General features: G+C 41.4%; 1 protein-coding gene across 3 annotated transcripts in view; it reads right to left on the reverse strand.

Annotated features, from left to right (window-relative positions):
- Positions 1-9,592: 9,592 nt before the first annotated feature.
- Positions 9,593-24,112, reverse strand: part of LOC119165877 (uncharacterized) — a 122,134-nt gene continuing 107,614 nt past the window's right edge. For all 3 annotated transcript variants that reach the window (XM_075870610.1, XM_075870609.1, XM_075870608.1), the window contains 5 exons: positions 22,372-22,431; positions 20,764-20,784; positions 15,899-15,919; positions 14,299-14,319; positions 9,593-9,753 (listed from right to left, as the gene is read on the reverse strand). In XM_075870610.1, the coding sequence (XP_075726725.1) occupies positions 9,743-9,753; positions 14,299-14,319; positions 15,899-15,919; positions 20,764-20,784; positions 22,372-22,431 (134 nt within the window). In that variant the 3' untranslated portion in view covers positions 9,593-9,742. The remainder of the gene's footprint in view (positions 9,754-14,298; positions 14,320-15,898; positions 15,920-20,763; positions 20,785-22,371; positions 22,432-24,112) is intronic.

Below are 24,112 nucleotides of genomic sequence, written 5' to 3' on the forward strand. Positions count from 1 at the left end.
TCGTGTGATGATATATATGCTCGAAGTCTCATGCATTGTTGTTTACCCATAGGAAAGCGTTGAGTTTAAAAGTTGTAGAACGGTAATTGATGGTGTTGTTTTGATTGCCTGCTTCACATACGTTACTGCCACATGAACGCCTGCTGCTTTAGACGTGTCATAATTTCATTAGAGGAACGCTTCTTGGCACTGCACAAATTCACCGCCATATTTATTTGGCATGTTAACTTTAGTCTTTGTTGTGCATTTAGTCAGAGTTTGTTGAAGATAATTTACGATTGTCTTAAGAGACGCAGAAAAAGACCTGAAAGATGTCTGTGAAGCCTTCGCAGAATTACAAAACTAAGCATAAAACTGAAAACTCAGAAAGTACTGATTGTCTGACCTCTTTCTGAAATTTGGTTGGGTAGACTTTGTTTCACAGTACCTTTATTTGGCATGGTTATTTCTTTAGGATGTCTAGTGCTATCATTGCCAATCGTATGAGCTGTCGTTTGCGGCAGGTATTCGATTGTACTTTGTTTTTATTTCTTTCAAGGAGTTTTCTTGATGTTACATGTTTCTTCGAAAAGATTTGTGTGCCTTGTACAATATATTGAGGCATTGCTTTTATTTATAAGTGTTATTCAACTATGGGTTTTGTTGAATATATATAGCAGACTAGCTGAAATACCCAGCTGTACGCGCAGCCTTTCACATATTTCCGGCTGCTGATAATGCCCGCCTTTACAAAGCAAGCACTACAATGTGTGGAGTAAATGTCCATTTTTCTGAGGTGCGAGGGAGTGGTATAGCGAAAGCTGGTCTAATATCTTTTCAGTATGGTTTATGGATCGCTTCGCAATGTGTTACAAAGCAAGAAGCAAGTCATAGGAAAAAAAATTGAAATGAGCTCATTACCACACCTCAGCTTGGTGGTCACCTCAGGCAACCACATTCTCTTCATTTGTTCTTCAAACACGCGAGTCCCGCGTGTATATTTTTCAATAGGGCAATTTCAAACCTTTCAACAACCTGAAAAACATGATGCTACTTCGTTTGGGCTTTAATGTAACATGTTAGACTTACTTTTTCCCGGCGGACTTTGCTTTAAAGGTCCGCTAGACGCTTTCTCGTAATTTTTTTTTATATAGATAAAGGTATGTGCTGGCTCTATTAGGTTGATAGTGCTGGAGAGCATGTTGTGTGAGTAGATAACGCGAGACAACGTAGAAAAGAAGAGGTGTATTTGGTGAGTACAGAGCGCCATTTTACTGAATTTGGCGCTAACCTGGGGAGCCACCATGCATAAAGGGTCTTAGTAGGCCAGTGATACATATCATGGGAGCGGTGGCTGCAGGGGCTCCGACCATGAAAAAAGACAACATGAACCACTGAATTCTCGCAGCTGGTGCTCAGCGGCCTCTGACATTTCACCAGCTCTTCCAGAAAGAGGCTATCATCATCATCCTCATCATCATCATCATGGCGGCTGAGGTTTGTACGAGTAAAGACGTGTTCTTTCGTGCCTAGGTATTGTATCTCAAGAATTCTTCGCCAGCTGCCACCCATATCCCTAAATATTATATTATCGGAGTTGAAACTTTGCTGAAGTGTGCGATTTTTATTATCGACCTCATTCGTTGTCCAGGAAATCATTTTTTAGTGTGCCAACACGTACGAAGTGCCCATAGCGATGGTGCTACATAAGTTTGCTTTAATTATCTTGAAACAGTCAGTCATTATGTCATCCGTATTGCTAATACCAATGAGTAGAGAAATGAAACGCTGTATACGATCATGAAATTTGACCAATGTGCTGAAGTTGATCAATTAAGGTGACTATCATACATGAAGGCTCTTAAAAAAGTTATGAAATATATTTCTCTATATTTAATAGAGCTATTTAGAAAGATATACAGAAACGACCTGAAAACATACGGGATTATGGGCTACACACAATGTTTCTTTGCTCCTGTTGGGAAGGCAGGCATGCTTTATGTTCTTTACCGAAGTGGCAAGTATGTCCTTACTGAACGGCGGTGACCTCGATTTACCACCTCATATCTTGTGAACTGAAAATTTCATTTGTTTGCTTATGGTAAGAACATTTTTTTTCGCTAAGGAGTTCATATTTTTTCATTGAAATTCTGTTTCCAGCCAAAAAATAGATTTGTCTGCACAAAACAGCTATGACGTGTATATAAACAATGCCAACATATGGTTTCGACCAATAGACTACAATGCTAGTAGTGGGTCGAATAGAAAAATACATAAAACAAGCCACGGACATGACTGGACAAGAAAATGATTGGTTTCGTGCATATAGAAGCTTCGGCAAATTATTTTGTTACGTGAGAAAAGGCGATAACGCAACACCATAGCCATGAAAAATTGTTTGCTAGAAAGGCTGAAGTTACACATATTTTATATTTCTTGAGACACTGTGTTCCAAGTGACAGCTCGGAAGATTTTCAATAAGTAAACTTGCTCATTTAAGCGTCGTCCGTGAAGCGGGCAATCTTTGAAGGAAATCGGAATTTATTTCCGTCTTTTAGGAACCGAGGAAGCGAGAAACGTATTATTGGCTTGGTGGAATGTCTCTTAGGGTAATCTAACAACGTACATACCAACATATGGATCAAGTGAATTTAATGACCAACCCTCGACGAGAAATAACTGCTCCATTTTGCATTTTGCTCAGTCAGTTTAACGTATTTAAATCACAAAACTCCTGGACAAGCTTCATGAAGTAAAGAGAAATGAATAACAAAATATGCGTGTGCAGAAAAAGGCTATTATGAAGGTGTATGCGTTAGCCGCGCACGCCTGAAAGGTGAAGTCTTTCGGTTTTTCAGTCTAGGTCTATTGTAGCAAGGATGCCAATCTTGACAGTAGCTTTCTGTAGCCAACGTCGTTTTTCCTTGCGTGCGGCCTATGGAGTAGGGCAAGCTTACACACCATGCAAGTGGGCGAGCTTGCCATAGCCCTTGCCTTGACCTACCCCATTTCATCAAGTTAATATGCCATGTGTTGACATAACCATATGACGTCCTGACATATTTGCCATTGCAGAAGCCATGATGGCGTCAAAGGTTAAGACGTACGTTTATTACATGCACTAGATTGCGATTTAGGAACAGTCACTACCATTAGCCATGGGCTGTATCACCCTGTTTATATTTTTTAAAACTGTCTTGGGCTGCTTTGTTGTGTTTGCACGGATGGCGAATGTAACACAGTTCACAGTGCAGGTAATGGTAGCGCTAAAATGGATTTTAACGCATCGAAAAGTTTGTATCAAAGCCAATGCATTTCGTAGACCGCCCCGCCACGGTGGTCTAGTGGCTAAAGTACTCTGATGCTGAACCGCAAGTCGCGGTATGAAATCCCGGCTGCGGCAGCTGCGATTCCGATGGAGGCGGAAATGTTGTAGGCCCGTGTGCTCAGATTTGGGTGCATGGTAAAGAACATGGTGGGTGCATGGTGGTCAAATTTCCGGAGCCCTCCACTAAGGCGTCTCTCATAATGGCTTGGTTGTTTTGGGACGTTAAACATTATATATCAATGAATCATCAATCAATCAGCATTTCGTAGGCCACCAAATTACGGACGGCCCATTTTTTCCCCCACCACTGTTAGTGTACAAAGCATGATGCTTTCCCTCTTACGTTTCGTTTTGTGTGGCTTAGTTTTCATCATAAAGGGCTTCCATTTACACGAACTATTGCTCTGTATATTTCAACGTAACATCTACTTGACTATTCTGTCGTGTTGCTAAAATATACTTAAAATACTTTCAGAATTGTAATATCAATAATGCACCCTACATGAGCCTTGGTCAGTTCGTTCACTCTATCAATATTATTGTACTACACTTTGTGGATCATGTTATTGACGATTCTATTACGCAACGTTATTGTTCCTACATTGGTCATTCTGCAAAAGAGCGAAATAAATAAATATCTCTGCGCAATGAGGCCGCTCGCGATTGCGCAAGCCCGATACTATGTGTTCATAAACCCAATGCCCACTGTCACTATGCTAACTGCGCTCCTATGCAGGTGTCTTTTGCGTGGAGTTACCGGGGTGGCTTTATATCAAATAGGCAATTGTTCGTATGGCTTTTTCTTATATTGTGTACAATGGGCTGGGAAGTACTGTATTTATGAAATAAATGAGTATGCTGCAGCTGTTAAGTTTGTACGTCTCCGTTATTTCTCAAATTAATATTGTAGCGTGAATGTGTTGCGATTATCATGGGACTTTGAATCGGCAACTCAAGCCGCATTTTTCTGAAAATATTTTTAATGAAGCATTATCAGGTACAGTTTTCAATACCTCGAATTTTTAAATCACATCTACCACTCGAGCAGAACCAGCATTCGTAATTGCGAAGACCACCTTGGCTTTTTTTAGGTTCAGTAGACTTTCTTGAGATGTGGCAAGTGCCTGTACATAGTGAACCAAATCCTAAAAGGGAATGCGGGAACCGCGTGCTACCTGAACAACGTCGTGATTTTGGGCGGGATGAAAAACAAATGCACCCCACGGCGGTGGTCTAGTCGCTAAAGTACTCGGCTGCTGATCAGCAGGTTGCGGGATTGAATCTCGCGTTTAGTGGCTGCGTTTTCGATGGAGGCAGAAATATTGTAGGCTCTTGTGTTCAGAATTGAGTGCACGTTAGGGAGCCCCGGTAGGTGAAAATATTCAGAGCTCTTCGATATGTCGTCTGTGAAAGTCATATGGTGAATTTTAGACGTTAAACCCATAAATAAATAAATAAATAAATAAATAAATATATATATATATAAATAAATCAAAAGAAATACACAGAAAACACCTAGAGTTTTATAAAGCAGTTTCAAAAGTAAGTTAAGGGCTAAATGCCTACCTATATACATTTGTACAAAGCTCCTTTATATATATTGTTTTGAAGTTGTTTTACTACATATATAACATATTGTCACAGGTAATGGGTATGAGCCATAACAGTAGCGAGAAATCGCACCCTGCACCTCCACCAGTGCCACGAACGAAATAGCAGACAGCCACGAATCGACGTCTTGCTTGCTCCCAGACCAGGAAGCAAAAGTTCTCTTTTTTCTCTACTTTCAAGCGATTTCTCGCTTCAGTTATGGCTCATACCCATTACCTGTGATATTCTTTTTTTTCTTCCATCCTCTCCAACATCCCAATTACACAGTCTGAAAGAATCATGAAGGGTCTGAAAAATGTGTGACAAACCCGCAATATGCGGTAGTAACCGCCGCTATAGGTAAATACTGAACATCACACTGCTTGAGCTTTGGCACCAGCACTGTTTCTGTAACTCTGGTAAAATGACATTTAATGCGCTATAAGTGATCAAAAGGTTCAAACGCAACTCGAAAGCCTAAATACTGTAAAGGCTTGTGAAGATGACAGCTCATGAGTTCTTTTTTCGGTTTCAAGGCGCCCTGCCTTGTGAGAAATAACGGCGCGGGTGATGCACGACGTGTTGAAATGTAGTTAAGAATTGCAACAATGGCAGTCACAACACCAGCATAGATTACTTGCCTCGATACTTATCATGTAATTCGTACAATGTGAGTGTTAGTGTACGCTATAGTGTTAGAGCCATAGCCACTTATAGCAGTTGTGTCATTGTGAACATGAACACATAGGTCCAGAATGAGCTATCGTATGCCAATGGACTGTCATATAGGCGCAACTATAAAAAGCGAACACTTTCTAGGGAGTGTTTTGGGACACATATTCGTCTGCACAATGGGTTCTTTACGAAGTAACTGTAATAATCGCACTATCAAGTCAAAATGACAGGGCTACAGCAGAAAAAGCAGTGCCGAATTGAATTAAAAACATTATTTCGTGGAAAATAAAAAAACTAAGTATAAGAAAATTTCCAAAAAGCTGTTCAATAAAAAATTGGCTTCATTTGCTCGCAAAAGCAAGCGCATGTTTCAGAGATTTCTTTATTTCCAAAGCTACATACAATGCTGCTTTTAAGATTTATTATAATCTTACGCTGATACAGAAACAACGCAATTTCTGGTACGCAGTAATGCTACGAGAGAAATTACAGCAACCATAACGAGAAGGAGGCATGAGCAAAGTAGTGATTAAAGGTTAGACGCTAACATAAGACACTACGATGAAGAGCTTTAGGGAAAGGCTTTATTGGTTGTTTTTTTCAACAGTTATATTTATTTTGTCTTTACAGTATATTCCACCTAGGCAAAACCTAGATTATCGGGAAGACAGACAATGCTGTAACAGACTCGATGTCTCTAAGAGTGATATATAAGGTTTAACGTCCCAAAACCACCATATGATTATGAGAGACTCCAAAGTGGAGGGCTCCGGAAATTTCAACCACCAGAGGTTCTCCAACGTGCACCCAAATCTGAGCACATGGGCCGACAACATTTCCGCCTCCATCAAAATGCAGCCGCCGCAGCCAAAATTCGAACCCGCGACCTGCGGGTCAGCAGCTGAGTACCTTAGCAACTAGACCACCGTGGCGGGGCTCGATGTATGTGAGAGAGTGTATAAGCAAGAAGTGAGGAAAGTGGTCCCAATAAGTTCGAATACATTTGGAGCTTTCATCGATGCGGTTCCTTTTCAGGGACCAGTTACTCAAAGAGGAACAGGATTTCGCCATGTGAGGGATTCGAAGCTCGTCAGCGATGGTGACCACCCACCACCAAGCATTACAAGGGGTCGGCACGTGGTAGAACATTCATTTCTTCTATCTGCCTGGCCGCATTTTGCACCAGACAGCTTAAGGAACGCTACTCCTCTTACGGCTGGCTCATGATAGTGGCACAGCGGCTGGCCATGTGCATTTTGTTGTCCTCAAGTTGCCGTGCGCGGGATGTTTTGTTCGTGTTCGCTTCCTAATTTTGCCGCTCAGAGAAATTGTCAGAGACCCATTTTCATACCGTGTTTGATTTGCCAGAAAGCGACGTGGCCATTGAGCGACCAAGGAGAAGGAGAAAAAATTAGGCGGAAGGACAGGGAGGTTAGCGAGTTCTTAGACCGGCTGGCTGCCTTGTACTGGGGAAACAAGTGAAGGGAATTAAAGATGATAGAAAATAAATGTTGCATAGAGAGACGAAAAAAATCGAAAGAAATGGCGGAAGAGGAAAGGCAAAATCAAAGAGAATAAGACACTAAAGTTGGTCTCTGAGTTCAGCTGTCCGCAAAAAGCGTAGCAAAGCATTAAAAGCCTTTTGGGCTGCGAATGGGCTCAGTCGATGACCCAGAATCCTTTGTTCCGACAAACATCGACCATCCAGTCTATCCAGAGCTTCAGTAGGTTCTGGTCTTGGCGCGTTGGAATGAGTACACTCACAAAAAAGGTGGGCAATGGCTTCTCCGCAACTGCAGTAAGTGCATGTAGAAGAGCTGGCCATTCCGATAAGATAGGAGTATGTGTTCGTGAAGGCCACTCCAAGTCACTAGTGACATAGAGTTTCCACAGGTCCAGATATTCCTGACAGAGGGCGGAGAAGCTGCATGGCTTGCTTTCAGCTTCCCGTGTCGTCCGCATCTGCCGCGGGGTGCTTTGACCTGCTTGCATCTTGCTTCGCTGTTTTGGGCCTATAAATGTGGACGTCGTACCTTCTGTTCTGAAGCCTAGTTCAAGCCCTTAATAAAGAGCTTGATTGTTTCCAAACGCGTGTCCTTGATGTCATCATGTTTCATTCACCGATGTGCCTTTATCATAGAGTAAATTAGTTAACCTATGCCTCTATAGCATCGGTGAGCAAGAACTTTAGAAACAAGCCCGCTGGTTTTCTACAGTTATCTACCCTCATTTGGCAAAACATATTTTAAGAAGTGGTATTTTGAGCTACATAAAAATGATAAATATTTACTTGAACTTTAGGCACAATCCTTTTATCTAAAATACTAAGGAGAGAATGTTTTTACCCTTGAAAAAACTTGAAAAGGTTTTAGAATTCGTTTTGAGGAGCTGGTAAATGAGGGTACCGAAAGTGTTTTGGTGGACAACGCTTGCAACCTTGAAACAGCCTATAGAACGTTTTAGCCTGCACGGTATTTAAATAACTCAACGTTAAATCAAATAACATGTCCCTAAGATAGCGACTGAACAGGGGCTGCCAGCTATTTAGAATTAGAGTCCACTAAGAAAAGTCATCTTTTTGGGAATCTCAAATGCTTCGTTGGTGAAGCTTGCCGTTCATTTTAAATTGCTTTCCGCCGACGGCGTTGGCCCACGGTCTACGGCGCAGTGCCGCTACGGCAGACTTACTGCTGGCATAGAGCGCAGGCCACTCGATCGGCCACACGATCAGCACGGTGTGAATCCAGAGAAGAGGTGGGTGTGCGAAGAGCAGAGAAAATGCATCATGTAACCAACGCAATCATTGTGGTAGCATTCTCTCGAATAAGACGGCAAAGCCTGAAAATTATGCTTGGCTGTTGTCCTTATCTTTACACAGCAGTACTCGCCATTAGCCACGGCCACTATTTCAGGTGTCTTTCATTCTTACGATGCATGATGAGCTCGGCTAGAATTTCAAGTTTAGCTTCACTGCTTCTATATTACCTCATTTATTCAAAGCATGAACCAGACGAATGAGAGGCTGGATGCAGCCCTTCTACAAGCACTTAGCTATGTTGCACATATATTTACTCAAAACAGTCGTTTTCTTTACAAAACAATTTGCGCTCACCCAAAAGACATCATAAGGGTCGTCTAGTCAGCAAAAGCAAATCGTTTAATTTTATTTCATCTTATGAGAAAATTTATTACGTTCGAATCAAACGTCGTAGGTTGAAAATATGTTCGCAACAATTGTACTTTGATACATTGCGGGCCGATGGGCCTCGGCCGACAATAATAAAAAAAATGTATAACCTCGAAACTCGTACGAGCCCTCGTTGTATCAGCGAGGTGTCACTTTAGGTTTTTAAAGACCCGTATTACATTGTTATGTACCGTTTTTTCCTCATTTGTATACATTTGCCTTTCAATGAATTGTTGTAGGTTATCTCTGGCTACATTGTTTGTAGCACGCTTTAGCCAGCCATTACGACATATTACTTGCAAGTAAATTAGCGGTTATTCAAATGGTGACATCTTTGAGCAAATCTATGGTGATCGCCTTGCCTGAGTGAACATTACCGAATACGCAGTTCGAAGCTAGAACTGTGAGATCCCTTACGTGATATGCTTTCTGTCAATTTAATTATGATGACGACAAGTCAAGAGCTTCACTATCTCTCAATTGTTGAGTTACGTGTTTCAGTATTTTCGATAGCATATAAAAGAGAGAAATTCCTCAATTGCGGTTATCGAAGGCGTCAAGCGCACACGAACTCTTGTCACACTGTCGTGCAGAAAAGGACGTTTTGTAGTATGCAGAAGCAGGAATGATTTCTATCGTACATTTTATACATTTGAAGGCAGAATATGAGTAGCAGCTTGTCGTAGTTCTATACCAGGGGTAATTTTTTCGTCTCCCATTCTGATGTAACTAGAAGTCTTTTCGAAGGTCATTTCAGCATCACTGGTGCATGTGGTCCCACTACCTGATAGTGACGATGCACAACAATCCCTGAGCACCTCAGTAACAGATCGTGTTTTTGTAGTTCTTTTAATGATTTCAGTTTCGATGTTATTTTACAGAAAGAACCAGAGATCATAAATGGACATGGTCCACATCTTCAGCGCTGTAATATCTTCAAGGCGTTGCCATCAGCTTAGCTTTGTTTTGCTCCTAGGGGCGACTCACTTATCGCCTAAAAGAGAAAGGAAGTACGATAGAAGATTAGGACTTTGAAATTATGTTCCTGTATATGCATTGGCATTGCTGTGTTTTGAGCCAAACTGGTAAGCAATAAAATCTTAGTACGACACAGTGGAGCAGTTGTTATAGTGCTCGACTGCTAACTAGCACGTCGAGGGTTTGGTCTAGACTACAGGAGTGACATTTGAATAGAGGCTAAATGGTAGAGCCCCGTGTTGTGATCCCTACAGTTCAGTGCAGGCTAAAGAACACCAAATGGTAGAAATTCTCAGAGTCCTCAAATACGACGTCTCTCATAATCATGTCGTTGTCTAGGAGCGTAAAACCCCAATGATTATTAAGATGAAACTGCTAATAATGACATACTCTAACCGCTGAAAATTGCAGGCCATCATATAATCGGTTTCTGACAAGTAATGCTAGACTTAAGAAGCAGAGGAGGCAGATAGCTTGAGGGATTGCCCAGCATAAATGATGAAAGCTCATCTAATGAAATCTTTGGGGAACTGGTTTCCGTAAAATAAAGCGGGAACTAGTAGCCAGGTTCGGGCGTAGGCACTTGTGATTGCGCAGTACCGCCAATATTGGTGCTTTTCTCTCGCCACTTTACTGCATTCACTTTAAATAAGAAAGTTTATCGGGCCCGAAACCCCGATATGATTAAAAGAGACGCTGCAATAGAGAGATCTAGAAATGTCGACCTTCTGGAGGTAATAACGTGCGGATAAATTCACCTACGCCTGCCACAAGCATTTTCGCCTCTATCGAAAATGCGGCAGCTACAGCGAAGATTCGATCCAGCAGTCTTCGAGTGATCCCAATTGGTACTTATTTTCAGGCAACTCGAATCAAGACAAGCTTGTTATAAAGAATGTCTTGTACAGACCAGGAGTTTTGTATACGCATTTCTTGGAAACTAAAAAAGTGTCTTCTTCGAAAGCATTGTGAAAACACATCATTTCACGCTATGCGCCTTGCGCACAAAAGCTTCGTTCACCACAAAATGGTGAAAGTTAATCATTGCTACGGCCTACACGTGCAACCACGTTTGTGGGGCGGGTTTTTTTTTTTCAGGCTGGCTTCAGCTAACATATAGAGAACTTTCACTATGTAAAAACTGAACTTACGCCACACACACATCCCCAAGCTGTCAATATAGACTTACGAAAACAATATATTTGATGCACATTCACGCTTTTTGTAGTATACACTTTTCAAGGAATCTGCTGAACACTGGTCCAGAAGCTGTCCAATAAAAGCGAATAAAACTGTCAGAATATTAAATGTTTTGAAATCAATTTTATACTCAGCTCCTGAGGTACTCTAGCTACAAATGCCGCTTGGTTGCATGAGAAGAATTTATAGGACCACTAGCATAACAGTCTATCCACGTATGTGTCTGGATGCTTTCCTGATCTCCTTATGAACTCGGAGCATGCTACAGTGAGTATGATAGCAATTAGCATGAGAGGTTTGACAAGTGTTTTAGCTTAGCTTCGCATTACTAACTTGAAAAGTGGCGGATCCCACATCACTTCGGAACCAAAGTTATGCGAAGCATGCGGATGGAAGGACGTTAGCCCGCTCCACCAGAAATATTTGTGGCAGGCGGAAATGTTTCATTAGCACGTGATACTTGTTACGTGGGCAAACATTGCAATTAAGCGTACATCTGCGAACGTTAAGAGTTGTCTTTCACGAACAAATGTACTGGGAGCATCACACTCACACAAAGAATAAACTTTGTAAAGTAGTGGGAATCCTTAAAAAATGTGAACGCATATACAAGAACAGCGAAAACTAATGATATATTTGGCCCTATTTACTTTCCACTGCACTATTGTCACTTAGTTTGGAAACCGGGACAAATACCACTACATGAATTGATCATCTCACAAAACAAAATTAACTGCCATCTCAAAGGGTTCTTACAATGCATATACGTCTGATTCTTTCACAAGATTGAAGATCTTAAAACATGAATTTCTCTATGAATACTGTCCCTTAAGAATATTCAGATAGTAACTTATTCGTAAGAGCCGCCACATACTTGCATTTGCAAATTTATCTGAAAATCCATCAACAATATAAACGAGACACACTGTTAACTCGGGCACTCCGCGGCGTCGTTCAAACAATGAGTCACAGCTACTACTAATTTGCCTACACACTGTACTAAAGAAGTTCAAATTACCAAGCGATACTTTACGTGTAATGCCTGAAAATTCTATTTTAAATATGGTTTTTGAAATGTTTACCTTTTCATGTAAAATGCTTCTTGAGTGTTTGTTTTGATTTTTAAGCGCGAGTTCAAATGTCTGGCTAAAGTAAACCTCTCTCTGTAACACACGTTGCTGCTATTGTGTCGGGGTGGCGGGGATTGTTAAGGGATATTGCAGCTTTTACTCTGCTATCCTTACCATGAATGATACTTTACCTTTTTTCCTATTATACCTTCGTTCAAATTGTATGGATAATTATGAATTGATTGTGGTGAAATCAGCCAAAGCTCAAAAATGTCAAATCTCAATTGTCTGTGACATTCATGTACATGTTGGTCCTGTTTTCACGTCCAGCGGGCTGTTTAAGCCTCCTATACTTGGGTCGTATCTCTGTGAAATTTAAGCATCATTAGCAGAAGTGTAGCTGTTTCTATATTCGCCCGCTAATGCGTTGATGAGGGCCGTATGTACACAGAAACATGGCGTATAGTTTAGTTGCTTAGATCTGTTTGTATCTGTTATGAAATGGTCTATGACACCACCATTCTTCGTCATGGGCAAAAGACCTTAGAGGCTCTGTCTATACAGAGAACATCTTTCATGTATTATGTGGACCAGGTGTGCTTGTGTTTTGAGACATTCACATTAAAGTCGGCAGCAATGATCAGAAGTTGTAAGCTCATATGTGCTCTTGTGCGAGAGATTGTAGCCGCCCTGGGCACTGCTAGACATATAAGCTTAAGTGGATAGCGCTTTCTGACAATTGCCGTAATGTCTACGTGACGGTAGTATGATAAGGTCACGAACGTCACAAATGTAAATAGTTGCGAACAAAAGGGGAGCCTTATATTTACTATGAATATTTTGCATCTCTGAGCGTTTACAAGAATAGAACATTCTAAGCATAAGTAAGTTGGCTTGGTGCTATCTTACATAGTTATGTAGAATGAAGTGGCCCTTAGCTTCGTTAATATTGAGAAATATCAGCAAATTTTCGCTTTGACATAGTGGTCGTAAACACAAAAAGAGTGGTGTCGCTCATTTCAGACTGCTTTTCTGGCAACTCCTGTTCTTCGGCTGTCTACTACGTTGTTTACTTGTTAATGCCTAGCAGGCTCATTCAGGCTAAACTTTATCGATTAAAGAATTCGTCTGTCTGTGCAGCCATTTGTCGGTTCATCTGTCTTGAACGATCGTTCTATCACCCTGACTCCACACGCAGCACGTGCCTCTACACAATCTATTGATCAAATCACATGCTGTCACAGTGCAGCGTCATCTTGTGAACATTATGAGAAGTAGCTGGGGGTAGCTATGACGAACAATGAAGGAGAAACAGAGCCACAGCATAAGAAGCTTTGCCTCTGACACATTCCCTTCAACAGAAAAAGCACATACTGTGAGCACCCCCTCACACACGCCCTGTTTACAACATGACTTCATTGAACGGCGCTTAAACACATAAAAGTCACCGCTCACGCACTATAGTGAAAATTTGGGAGCTGTACAATAACTGGCCCGAAGTAGCAGGCATGTTGTTTGCAAAAGGGTACTGTAATCGTGTCCTGCTGAAGAAAACAAGTCAGTTTTTCCGCTAGGGCAATACAACAAATGCAATAGGAACAACTTGGAATGTCAAATGAATATGAATGAACTATCAACACTTGCCGCGTTCTGTTGAAGCATAAAGAAGGATGCCCTAGCTTGAACTAACAAACGGCACAGTTGTGATACTTTTGGGTGTTTGTTTTAGAGTGTGGAGCACAGAATGGCCCTTCTCCGTCTGTGCACGCGTGCGTGCGCGATCACAGTAAAATTTCCTGTATTCGAAGAAAAAAAGTAAAAAAGTGGTCAAGGTCATGAGGCATGCATGACGTTTTTTGTTAGCTCTTCCGTCGCTTCCTGTTTAGCTTCGAGCGCTTGCCTCGGGACGAGAGAAGAGAGAATGCGATTGCAGCGTGTGACAAATATTTGTAATTCGGCTCGTATTGAGCGGATTCTGAAAGTTTTGGAGCGTTCATTTTGTGAGTGAATACGCTTTTCCAGTGAGTTCATTTTATGATTACTCAAAAAGTGTTTTAGGGCACTTTAAGACTTTATTATTAGCGTAATTCTAACATCAGCAACGAACAGTACGCAGCTTGTCACTGAACTGCCTTGATACTAGCTCTCACACCAAACAAATATGCTCATCTATTTCATTTCTGACAGGTTTGAAATAAATTTGGTATAGGAAAGGTTGTAACTTTTCCGGAGAGGGTATGGTAACAAAGGGAATATAGCGACAACTTCCGGAAAGGAAGAATAATTGTTACCTGGATAATCTGACACTCCTCCTGTAAGGCAAGAGGTTCAGATAAAATATTACATTTCATTCAACTAAACAAGTAACCTGCGCGTGCTGACAGGTGGCTTAAACAGGGAAGAACGCATGCAACCTCCTGTTAAGGGAAGCAAAGAAAACACGAGATTCACATGCTGCGCGAAGTTTCTTGCTGTCAGTAATACCTAATAAACATTCCCACACCAGCCGGAAAAGTAAAATGCGCCGGCGCAGCAGGATGTTATTGTTTAAATGGTTAAGTTGAACGGTGTGCATTAAAAAATCAAAGCGAGTAAGAGCGTACTTTAGTTGCAAGGTAGCAAAATTAAGTAAGGAAGCTAACTTCACTAGCTTATTACCTCACATGACATTGCTCTGTCCAGGGAATGCAATGTGAAGGGGTACGCAAGCAACGTTCCTTTCATTGCTCAAATTTGTTCGGGAAAAAGTTGATGGCCCCTAATCATCTAATTAAATACTATCATAAAATAACGTAACAGCCCACTATTTAGGTTTTGAAAGGTTGTCTTAGTGGCATTGTTTCTGCGAAAAAGTTTTGCTCAAGATAAGTGTAGCAATTAAATTTGCATCAGGTTGTAAAAGCTACAAAGAGGTTACCACAAGAAAAAGATTATTGTATAAATTACTTTGCAGTCGCAAAACGGCCAACATTGTTCAGCAGGTTAGTTGGAATATACGAATCATATTGTTTATATAGACTAGTCTGTTCATGTGGAGCAACTCATGGTAGCTCTAAATACTGCTTAGTGTTGAATGAGGTTTAAAATCTCGAATGTTTTTTATAGCATATACCCTTCAGCAATCAGCTTATATATCTCGAAACAATTAAGCTTGAATTGAACATTCAATATCGCATACTATTGCCATGCTTTATGAGCACTGAAGCAAATAAAAATACCCTGCTTTGACCAATCATTTGCACAGAGCTTATATCTTGTGTAGAAGTAGTAAAAAAAAACGCTACATGTTTTGTTTGAGACCCTAACTGAGCAGTTTCATTCAATCCAAGCTTGTTTCTTGATAGGACATCGAAACACAACAGCTAACATATCTGGCTCGTTGAATGGGACCAGCAGTATAGTCTCTCAACAATCATAATCGCGATTAGTCAAAATATTGGCAGAAATTTTCTTGTTGGGCAATAAAGCGCTGGTAAAGACTTGTTGTAAGTCTAGTCCTGGCATCTTTCTGAATAAAAAAAAAGCGGACAGGGTGTACTGGAGTACATTTATTTAGTGTAATATGCAGAAAATTCTGTTTGATGTACACTCAAAAAAGCATGAAGGTGGGTCGTTTGCCAATCAAGCAGAACAATGTTTATGTTCATTATTTTCTTCGTTCAGGAAAGAGAGCGATGTGTCTAAGAATTATTTAAAAAATATCTTCTTACGAACTGTTGCCGAAGACTAGTTACATTAGAAACGTTTCAGTAAAGTACGCTATTTGCAGCGTTTGCTAAGCTGTTACTTTAGAGTAACTGCATGCAGCAAAACATTCAGCCTTGTCTCAGGTGTTTAGTTGAAGAAGTGAAGTGTTCCTTAGAGAGAATACAAATTATTATCCTCACTTACCTAGTCGCAACCTTGGTCTCGCTGCAAAATTATCAGTCAAGTATAAAATGGTTTTTATATTCACTGTTTTTTTTCACTGAGCAGCACATGACACATGAAAGCGCAGTGTTTTTCATATCTTTTGTATACCGTAAGCACAAACAGACAAACATGACATCTGAGCGAAGCTTCATAGCGTCATATGAATTTATATGTATGGTTACAGGTAAGCTTGGCAGTCTCACATTTATTACCATTTGCAGACGAATTTGAAAATGCGTTTATTTATTGCAAGTGATGGTACAAGATCTCCATAATGCAAAAAGAGCACTAATAGGTACAAAATTTTTGTGCCATGCCCAGAATCACGCCAGATACTTGACGCTTAGAGCGGCGCTTTATTTGGAGGTGCAGAGTACTCAGACGCCAAATGATTATACAGCAAAAAGAAGCGTGGTGGCCGTAACTTGAATAAACATGCTAGTACAAAACGTAACGCGAATGCATTCACTAAATAAAAATATAAATATATGAAGAAATAAAGTTTTTAAGAGGATTAGAACAAGCCGCCTCCTGATTTCTTGGCGAGCATATTTCTTCTACGCCACGCGCGTCTTTCTTCTTATATTGCCTGGCTTTGGTACAGAACATGTGACATTCACAACAGCGATAATAAAACTACTCACTGTAAACGTTCGTACGGTAACTGGGTAGCAAAGTATGCTGGTATCAGTATCTATAGGTTAAAATTCAGGCAGAGTTGCAAACGGCTTTATAGGTGTTGAGTCATATGGCACCAGTGGCAAAACCAGCACACCAACCAGTGTGACCCAGTTCTTTTTCATTGCACCTTCCCGAAGCGCCAGGGATCTTCTCTTTTTCTTCGTTGTTTTCGTTATTTATTGAACTGCTCGTGAATATCTGTGTGCACCAATTTTTTGTGCTTGTTTTCGCGACAAAAGAAACGTAGGCGCATCAGGCCCGGGCCTGGAACAGCACTAATTTTTCATGCAATCAATTCATTGAATACTTTACGCAATCGCTGGACAAGGCTAAACAAAAATGTAGCGTTGTAGCTCAGTCTGAAAGTTCTTGCAATCAAGGTATCAGTATTGACTAAACGATTGAGGACTACTTAAGGGAGATTCGCAGACTGGCAGCTTTCATGCTTCCCCTTGCGATTGAATAGACATACCAAAATCGATTAGTGATATTGTTCATCGCCCGTAAGGAAAATAGTATTACAGTAAAAGCTCGTTAATTCGGATTTCACAGTATCGGAAAATTCGCCCGAATCAACCGAATGCCGAATCAACGAATGAACAGGGAAAAAACATTTAAAATCAAGCTGCACAAGCTTACCTTTATTTGTTAAAGTATTTTGTAATTGTCGTCTGAGTTTTCGCGCAGATTCCGGCTGACATCACAATTTTTCTTAACTGTTCCAAATGGCCAACAGCACGCAATCTGTCGGGAGTGTTCAGACAAGCGTCCTCTAATATCAACAGCGCCTCCGAGACTTCCCGTGAGGTGCGATCAGGTCGCGGCTGTATCTCCTCGCATGATTCTTCGTCGAAATCGTGGTCTTCATGGGCGCCCGTGACATCATTATTAATCTCTTGATCGGTCAGGAGTCCACTTGTGGCGCCACCATGATCAATCGCGATGTAGTCCTGAAAGGTCACATCTGTGGGAAAGCCAGCATCGAAAGTCGGGCAGTCATCGTCGGTAGACTCGGCTGACACCTCCTCGATGCCATCGTCAGCTACTGCTGCATGCTCGGGCCTCACAAAACCGCTGTGCCCAAAACAGTTGGCGATGACTTGCGGCGGAGTGTTTTTCAACACGTGGGCGATGACGTGCACTGCGCCGAGTAAGTCCACTTGATACAACTTTTCAGCTTCTGAGCATAGGACCATTCGCTCTAGCAAGTGCTTGCGGTACTTCGACTTCACGTAAAGAATGATACCCAGGTCTATCGGCTGAATAGCAGACGTAGTGTTGGCCGGTAAAAAAACTACTTTGATGCTCTTCAGTTCGACTGTACAGTTATGGGCACTGCAGTTGTCAACAACCATAATTATCTTGTGGTCCTTCGACGTGAAGTGCCGGTGCAACTGCTGCAGCCAGCCGCGAAAAATGTCCGATGTCATCCATGCCTTCCTGTTCAATGTGTATTCGACAGGAAGGCTTTTGACGTTCTTAAAACAACGTGGCTTAAGCGCCATCCCGACGACAAGTAGTGGCAAGCGCTCCGTGCCAGTCATATTGGCGGCAAGAAGCACAGTTATCCTTTGCTTGTATTTGTTGCCACCAATGTACGCGTCTCCTTTGAAAGTCACCGTCTTGTCGGGCAGAGCTCTGAAAAATACAGCAGTTTCACCAGCATTGAACATGTCACGTGGTTTATATGCGGTGATGTGCTCCAGCAGCTTCACATTTTTCCACTCGGTGGTCACGCTTTCGTCAACACTGGCCTTTTCGCCGCACACACTCTTGAAGACAAGTTCGTGTCTCTCTCGAAACGTTCCCAACGTGCTCCGCTTCACGTTGTACTTGGTCATAACCTGCTGTCGCGATTCGCCGTTCTTCAGTGCTTCCAAAATTTCCACTTTAGTCGCCAAGTTCTTTGCGTCGTAGTTCTGCCGCTGTTTCGGCGTTGCCATCACTGTAGCGCACGATGGTGGTGGCATGCACATACGGTCACAGTAGAAGAAAGAGAGAACTCCGCAAGAAGAGATGGTTCCTACACGACAATACAAGGAAAAATGGCATCGGAGGCGCTGAGTGGAGAAGAAAGAAGACGTTGACGTTTGGTGACGCTGCGATCGCCCCCACTAGTTGATGATGATGGCGATGCCATTCAGGTATTGGTTTCACTCCAGTGGTGCCAGCGCTGCTTTATCACACTTTTGTGTAGCAGCAGCCGTCAGCGTTTGTCCGAATTAAGTGGTGCGGAGCCAAATTCAGACGAAATAACGAAGGTTTGGTCCCATAGATTAACATGCACTTTAGCCGGGACCAATAGAGCCGTCCGAATTATCCGAATTTCCGAATTAACGAGTGTCGAATTAACGAGCTTTTACTGTACCAGTTTTTTAGCAAAAACATGATGTGTTACTTTGACGTGGAGGCCTTTCCATGGCCGGATGATTACGTGAAAAAATGAGATTTTATTCAATTTTTGTGTTAATTGTAAGCTTTGCGGACCTGGTAGAAGCAGGAAGTGCTTGATGTGATTGATACGATGAGAGTACGTTCTTATGTCTATAGAACTTTCTGTACCTCGGACCTCTCAGAAGGATAGACTCTTCAACATATAAGCCATGGTCAGTTACCGAAACGTGGTGATATTGTGCAGCTTACACAGAATGATTAGAACTTAACGTACTATTAGGACAATTAGTATAGATCTTGAACCAAATGAAAAAAAAATGGGCACGCTAAAGCATCGTCCTTAGGAGTTTAACGCTTTACTGTTATCCTGTTTTTAGTGCGTACTCGAACGTTCAGTGCATGATATTTTTCGCACTTGTTATAGACCCACTTCGTGGTCTTAAATGAATAGGTGCAGCAGCGTGTGTATCTTCTGTAGTGGCTTATCAGCTTTAACCGACGAAGTCATTATGATAATGTAATGTTCTCGTCCAGTCATTACTACTGCAATATTGAACGTTACATAGAGAAGAATGTATACAATACCCATGTGTTTGTAAAGCGTGAGAGCTCTTATTACTGCATTTCTAATCAGACGGCGTTTTTTTTTCTTTTACTGTAATCAGAAGCAGACGCACGGCCGTATGGAAGAATATCTGCATGCCACGTGAATCACCTGGGTTAGACCCCCACTCGGACCAGAACGACACTGATGAAGTCCCCTCTAATCTTTATGTTTTTATTCGCATTGTTCCCGACTTTTTCGTCACACGTAACATAACAGTTTTTCGGTTCTCAACCAACGACGCTGACATCGACGGCGATACCGAAACTTCAGCGAAACGAGCTTTTTAATGCTATCAGGTTAAAATTTACAAGCAAAGAAGGTGTTCTTTTTTTTCGTTCACAAGACATCTTCAAACAAGTTGTTCTGCTTCAACAGACTGACAAAAATGTAACTGTCAGCAGCAAACACTAAAGTCTTCAGCCCGGCTGACGCTAAGCTTGCAGCTTTGCAGTATTCTAATTTCTCACTCCGAACAAATAAATACAAGAAACAGATTTAGCCCTGGTTCGAGCGTCTCATAAATAAAAGCATTTATTTGTGAATTATTCACTATGTACGATTTATTAATCAACCGAATGAGGATATGTTTCTACGAGTAAATATCGTGCTAGCAATAATATGTTACATGCCAGTTGTTTTGTCTACCTACCGCGTGCTGCGCGCAAGCGATAGCAGCGGGGGATGCTTATATTATACGTGCATTCACTTGTAAATGACGATGGACAAGGTGAATTGTCACATGCAGAATAATTGTATCTGTACAGGTGAGCGTTCCCTTCCACAGACACTAAAGCGTGTAAGCGGGGACTGGTCAGAGCGCTGAATGCTACTGTACATGTGGTAATGATCGAGATGCTTTCGGCCGCGAAACTACACTGGATCTGTAAAGCGTTCCAGAGCGACAGAAACTTTATTGCTGTGCAGCGTACCGTCCCATTGCGTGGTGTTCAGCTATCGGAGACGGCATATTCATCCAGCTCCGACAAGCGCCTAAACTAGGGCTTTTGCTATGGAAGACCAACCGAATGAGTAAAGATGAAGTGATATTCACTGCCTGGAAACATTCAGTTTTCACGTGGGTTATTCAAATGCACCAGAAATAAAGCATTTTGGTAGATTTAGAGTGAGAGTGGTACGTCTTTTCAAAGTATTTAAAGAATACCTCTTGGTCTTTCGGGTCCTCCTGTAAAATAATACGTGGCATACAGAAAATTTGATTTATTACTTATCACTTGACTCTTGTAAATGTTTGAGCTCCACATGACGAAATATTTCTAGTTTATATTCTTTTGTAGCCTGGCTTATGCTGAACGAGGACTAACTCATTGAGAATTGTCACCATGTGAATGCATGACATACGCCACGATTACATACACAGGTTTTAAATATGTGCACCTGAAAAATTGTACAAGGAGCTTTGTCGAGCTTCTTACAGTATATTTGCTTTAGCGAATCAATTACAATTTTAGAAACTGGCAAAGAAAAAACGCCAGGCCTGCGCAGAAGGCGTAGCACAGTCACAGCGAAAGCTCGAAGAGCAGCCTTTCAGAGCCTTTTCGAAACACTCATTGGGTAACTACTGCAAGCAAACTTGCTTGATGCGCACTAGGTCAATATTATTAAACTTATTTGGGTAGTAGGCCGTTATTCGCTATGATATTTCTCGTCATTTCTCGGAGAAGCGTGGTCTCCGCTGAACACGTAGGAGGAATTTCGTGCCATTGTTCACGCAGTGGCTGACGACGATGAGGAATTATGGATTAAGTTGGTATGCCCCACAGTTAATAGGAGAAGAAGGACAATATTTTGTGATGGGTTGAAGCAATGAACCGCCCAGTCCTTACGCTATTCGCATTTTGCGACTACTAGTTGTTCTTTCGTTGTTTTAAAACGCTTTATAAGCCATATCAACACGATTGCTTTTAAAACATCAAGCCTGCCTAAGGCAAGTTTGACAACGAGTCACAAGCACCGGCGTAGGTCAGGTGTAGAACCCTGGGCCGGCAAGCGGCGGACACTGGTTCGAGCCCCATCATGTCATCGATCATTGCTCAAGCTTGCCTGAAGCGTGTTTGACAACAAGTTACAAGCACCGGCGTAACTGAGCGGTAGAATACTAGGCTGGCACCCAGTAAACCTTGGTTTGAGTTCCCTGAGTGATTAGTGCAAGTTTTTTTTTCTAATTTCGCACGATGTGGTTACGGACACCAGCTGCGGTGGCGGCGGACAAGTGCATGTGACCCGAGTTTGGATCTCATAACTGCTTTCGCTGTAAAATTACTCAAGCTGTAGAAGTATCAATGTTTTAGCGTCGTTTTCGAAATTTTTACAACCTATTGATTCAACTGAGATTTACTTCTCGATAATATAAACTAAATGAATACGCGCAAAACTAAGGTAAGGTACAGTACTGCTTACTATTTACTTTTGATTAGCCCTCCTTGTTAAAAATGACCTAGAATACAGACTCATGAAGAGCTAGAAAGGACACTCTTTAGCTATATTACACTTACTTTATAAAGGCGCAACAAATAACGCTTGTATACGTGTAAGAGAAATCATCAACATGTTTTTTTAATTAGATCGATCAGTTGACGACTAACATAATTTGTAGAATAGACGTATATAACGTATATCCAATAGATGAAACTGTGCACCAAGTAAACGGTACAGTACTCTAAATGATTCATCACAGCTCAGCTAGGGCTTGATTTTTCAACGATATTTAATGTAGCACAGTGATAGGTTGCCATGTAAAAAATATGCGTACCGTCATGCCCTTGATGACGTGCCGTCGGAAATTTTCGTTCAAGTGCTGGAGTTTGTTGGCCTGTAATGTAATTATTCCTAATTAGGATAGAGTTTGTGCAATACAACTACTTATTGAGTGATGATAATTCATGGTTTATGCATTGAAATATGTACTATATAATATGCATTTGGGCGGAAAGGTTCTGGTCAGCGCTCAGCGGAATCTTTTAATACAACGCCCAATCAGATGAAAGGTATTGAAGGAAACCAAATCATACCGTAGTTGTGGCTTGTCTGTGTGCACAGTGCATCACTACGCGTTCATTGATGACATATGCTACAGCGTGAACTGGAATGCTAAAAAAATTACACTATGGAGTCTGCAGCTGCGGGTCCCGACGTTTTATGAAATCCCCATGAGTTACACAATGAGCTTTGTACATTTACAGTAATGACAGAAATTTAGTTAAATAAAATCAAATAATTTTGGAATTTCTTGTCACTAAGTTTGTGTCTTTTTACACGTCATCTTAGCGATGGAAGGTGGTTTAATTGTTATAAACATGCAGGCCTGAATAAAAAAGGAGCACGGGCCCCCGTATATCTGAACTCTGTACGCACAGAACAATCACTTAAACTCATTCAGCGAAACACGGAAGGATCCGAAACAGAAGCGACGGGGAGTATATAGGATACAATGGTGAAGTCAGCAAGTAAATAAAAAGGAACAATCGAGCCGTGATGCAACCCTGCTTACACCATACACACAGTTTTGTTGGCTGGTCTTATCTCTGTGGAGGCTCACAGAATTTACTAAAAGCATGTGCTATTTCCGCAGGCGTACAGTTGAAGAAGGTTCATATTAGGAATAATAAGTGCTGATAGTTCTTTACCTTGAAGGAAAGGCATTTCCACCCTAAATAAACCGAAAGTAAAATAGTAGATGCTCTTCACTTTCGTAAGCACTGCATGGCCACTTATGAGAAACACTGTACGTAGCAAGTGACACAAGTAAATATATATGAAATAAACTAAATAGCATTATTGCCATCATATTGGCCTTAAAGACAGGTTGTGTGCTCTCTAATCGGTGAAAATGGTTGCGTACTCGCGATAGAAGTGGGGAGCATATTATAACAGAATAATTTGTTCCTTGCGAGCAATGGTTATTGATGATATTTCAAAATAAGTTATAAAATACAAATAATATGTAGACGTTTGATGATGTTTTCATGTTTTGTGGCGCAAGGGCCATTTCACGGCCAAAGAGCGCCAGTTCATCTTACTAAAAGATATGGACAATGGTGTTGATAAGTGGCTGTATAAGGGCCATAACATTCCTCGCGGTAAGGCGGGTAAAAACATACAAGTAATAAAATCATGACCATTCCGTGAAAGGTGCGTGTGGTGTGAATATATGACAGAAGTTGGTGATAATAGAAAACGATGGTGGACATGTATGGCATTAGCACAAGTGCCTAACACGTTCATACCCTTGCGTCCAAGGGCCGTGAGGCAAGTGCTGTCTTGAGTGTTGCCACCGCAGCAAAAACCTCTCTGGAGAGGTCGTGCTACGGCATGTCCGGGTATATGATATGAAAACGACGAATTTCTTTGAAAAACGCTAACATGACTTATGACTAAAAAGTGGTTCCCTAACGACGAACATTGCAGGGTTTAAAGGCATATGTTGTTGGTAGGGTAATAGAAAGTGTTGTTTTCCTAGAGTTTCGAACTGTTTGCACTGGATTAAAATGTGA

This window comes from Rhipicephalus microplus, chromosome 8 (assembly GCF_043290135.1).
Source record: "Rhipicephalus microplus isolate Deutch F79 chromosome 8, USDA_Rmic, whole genome shotgun sequence".
Classification (NCBI taxonomy): Eukaryota; Metazoa; Arthropoda; class Arachnida; order Ixodida; family Ixodidae; genus Rhipicephalus; species Rhipicephalus microplus.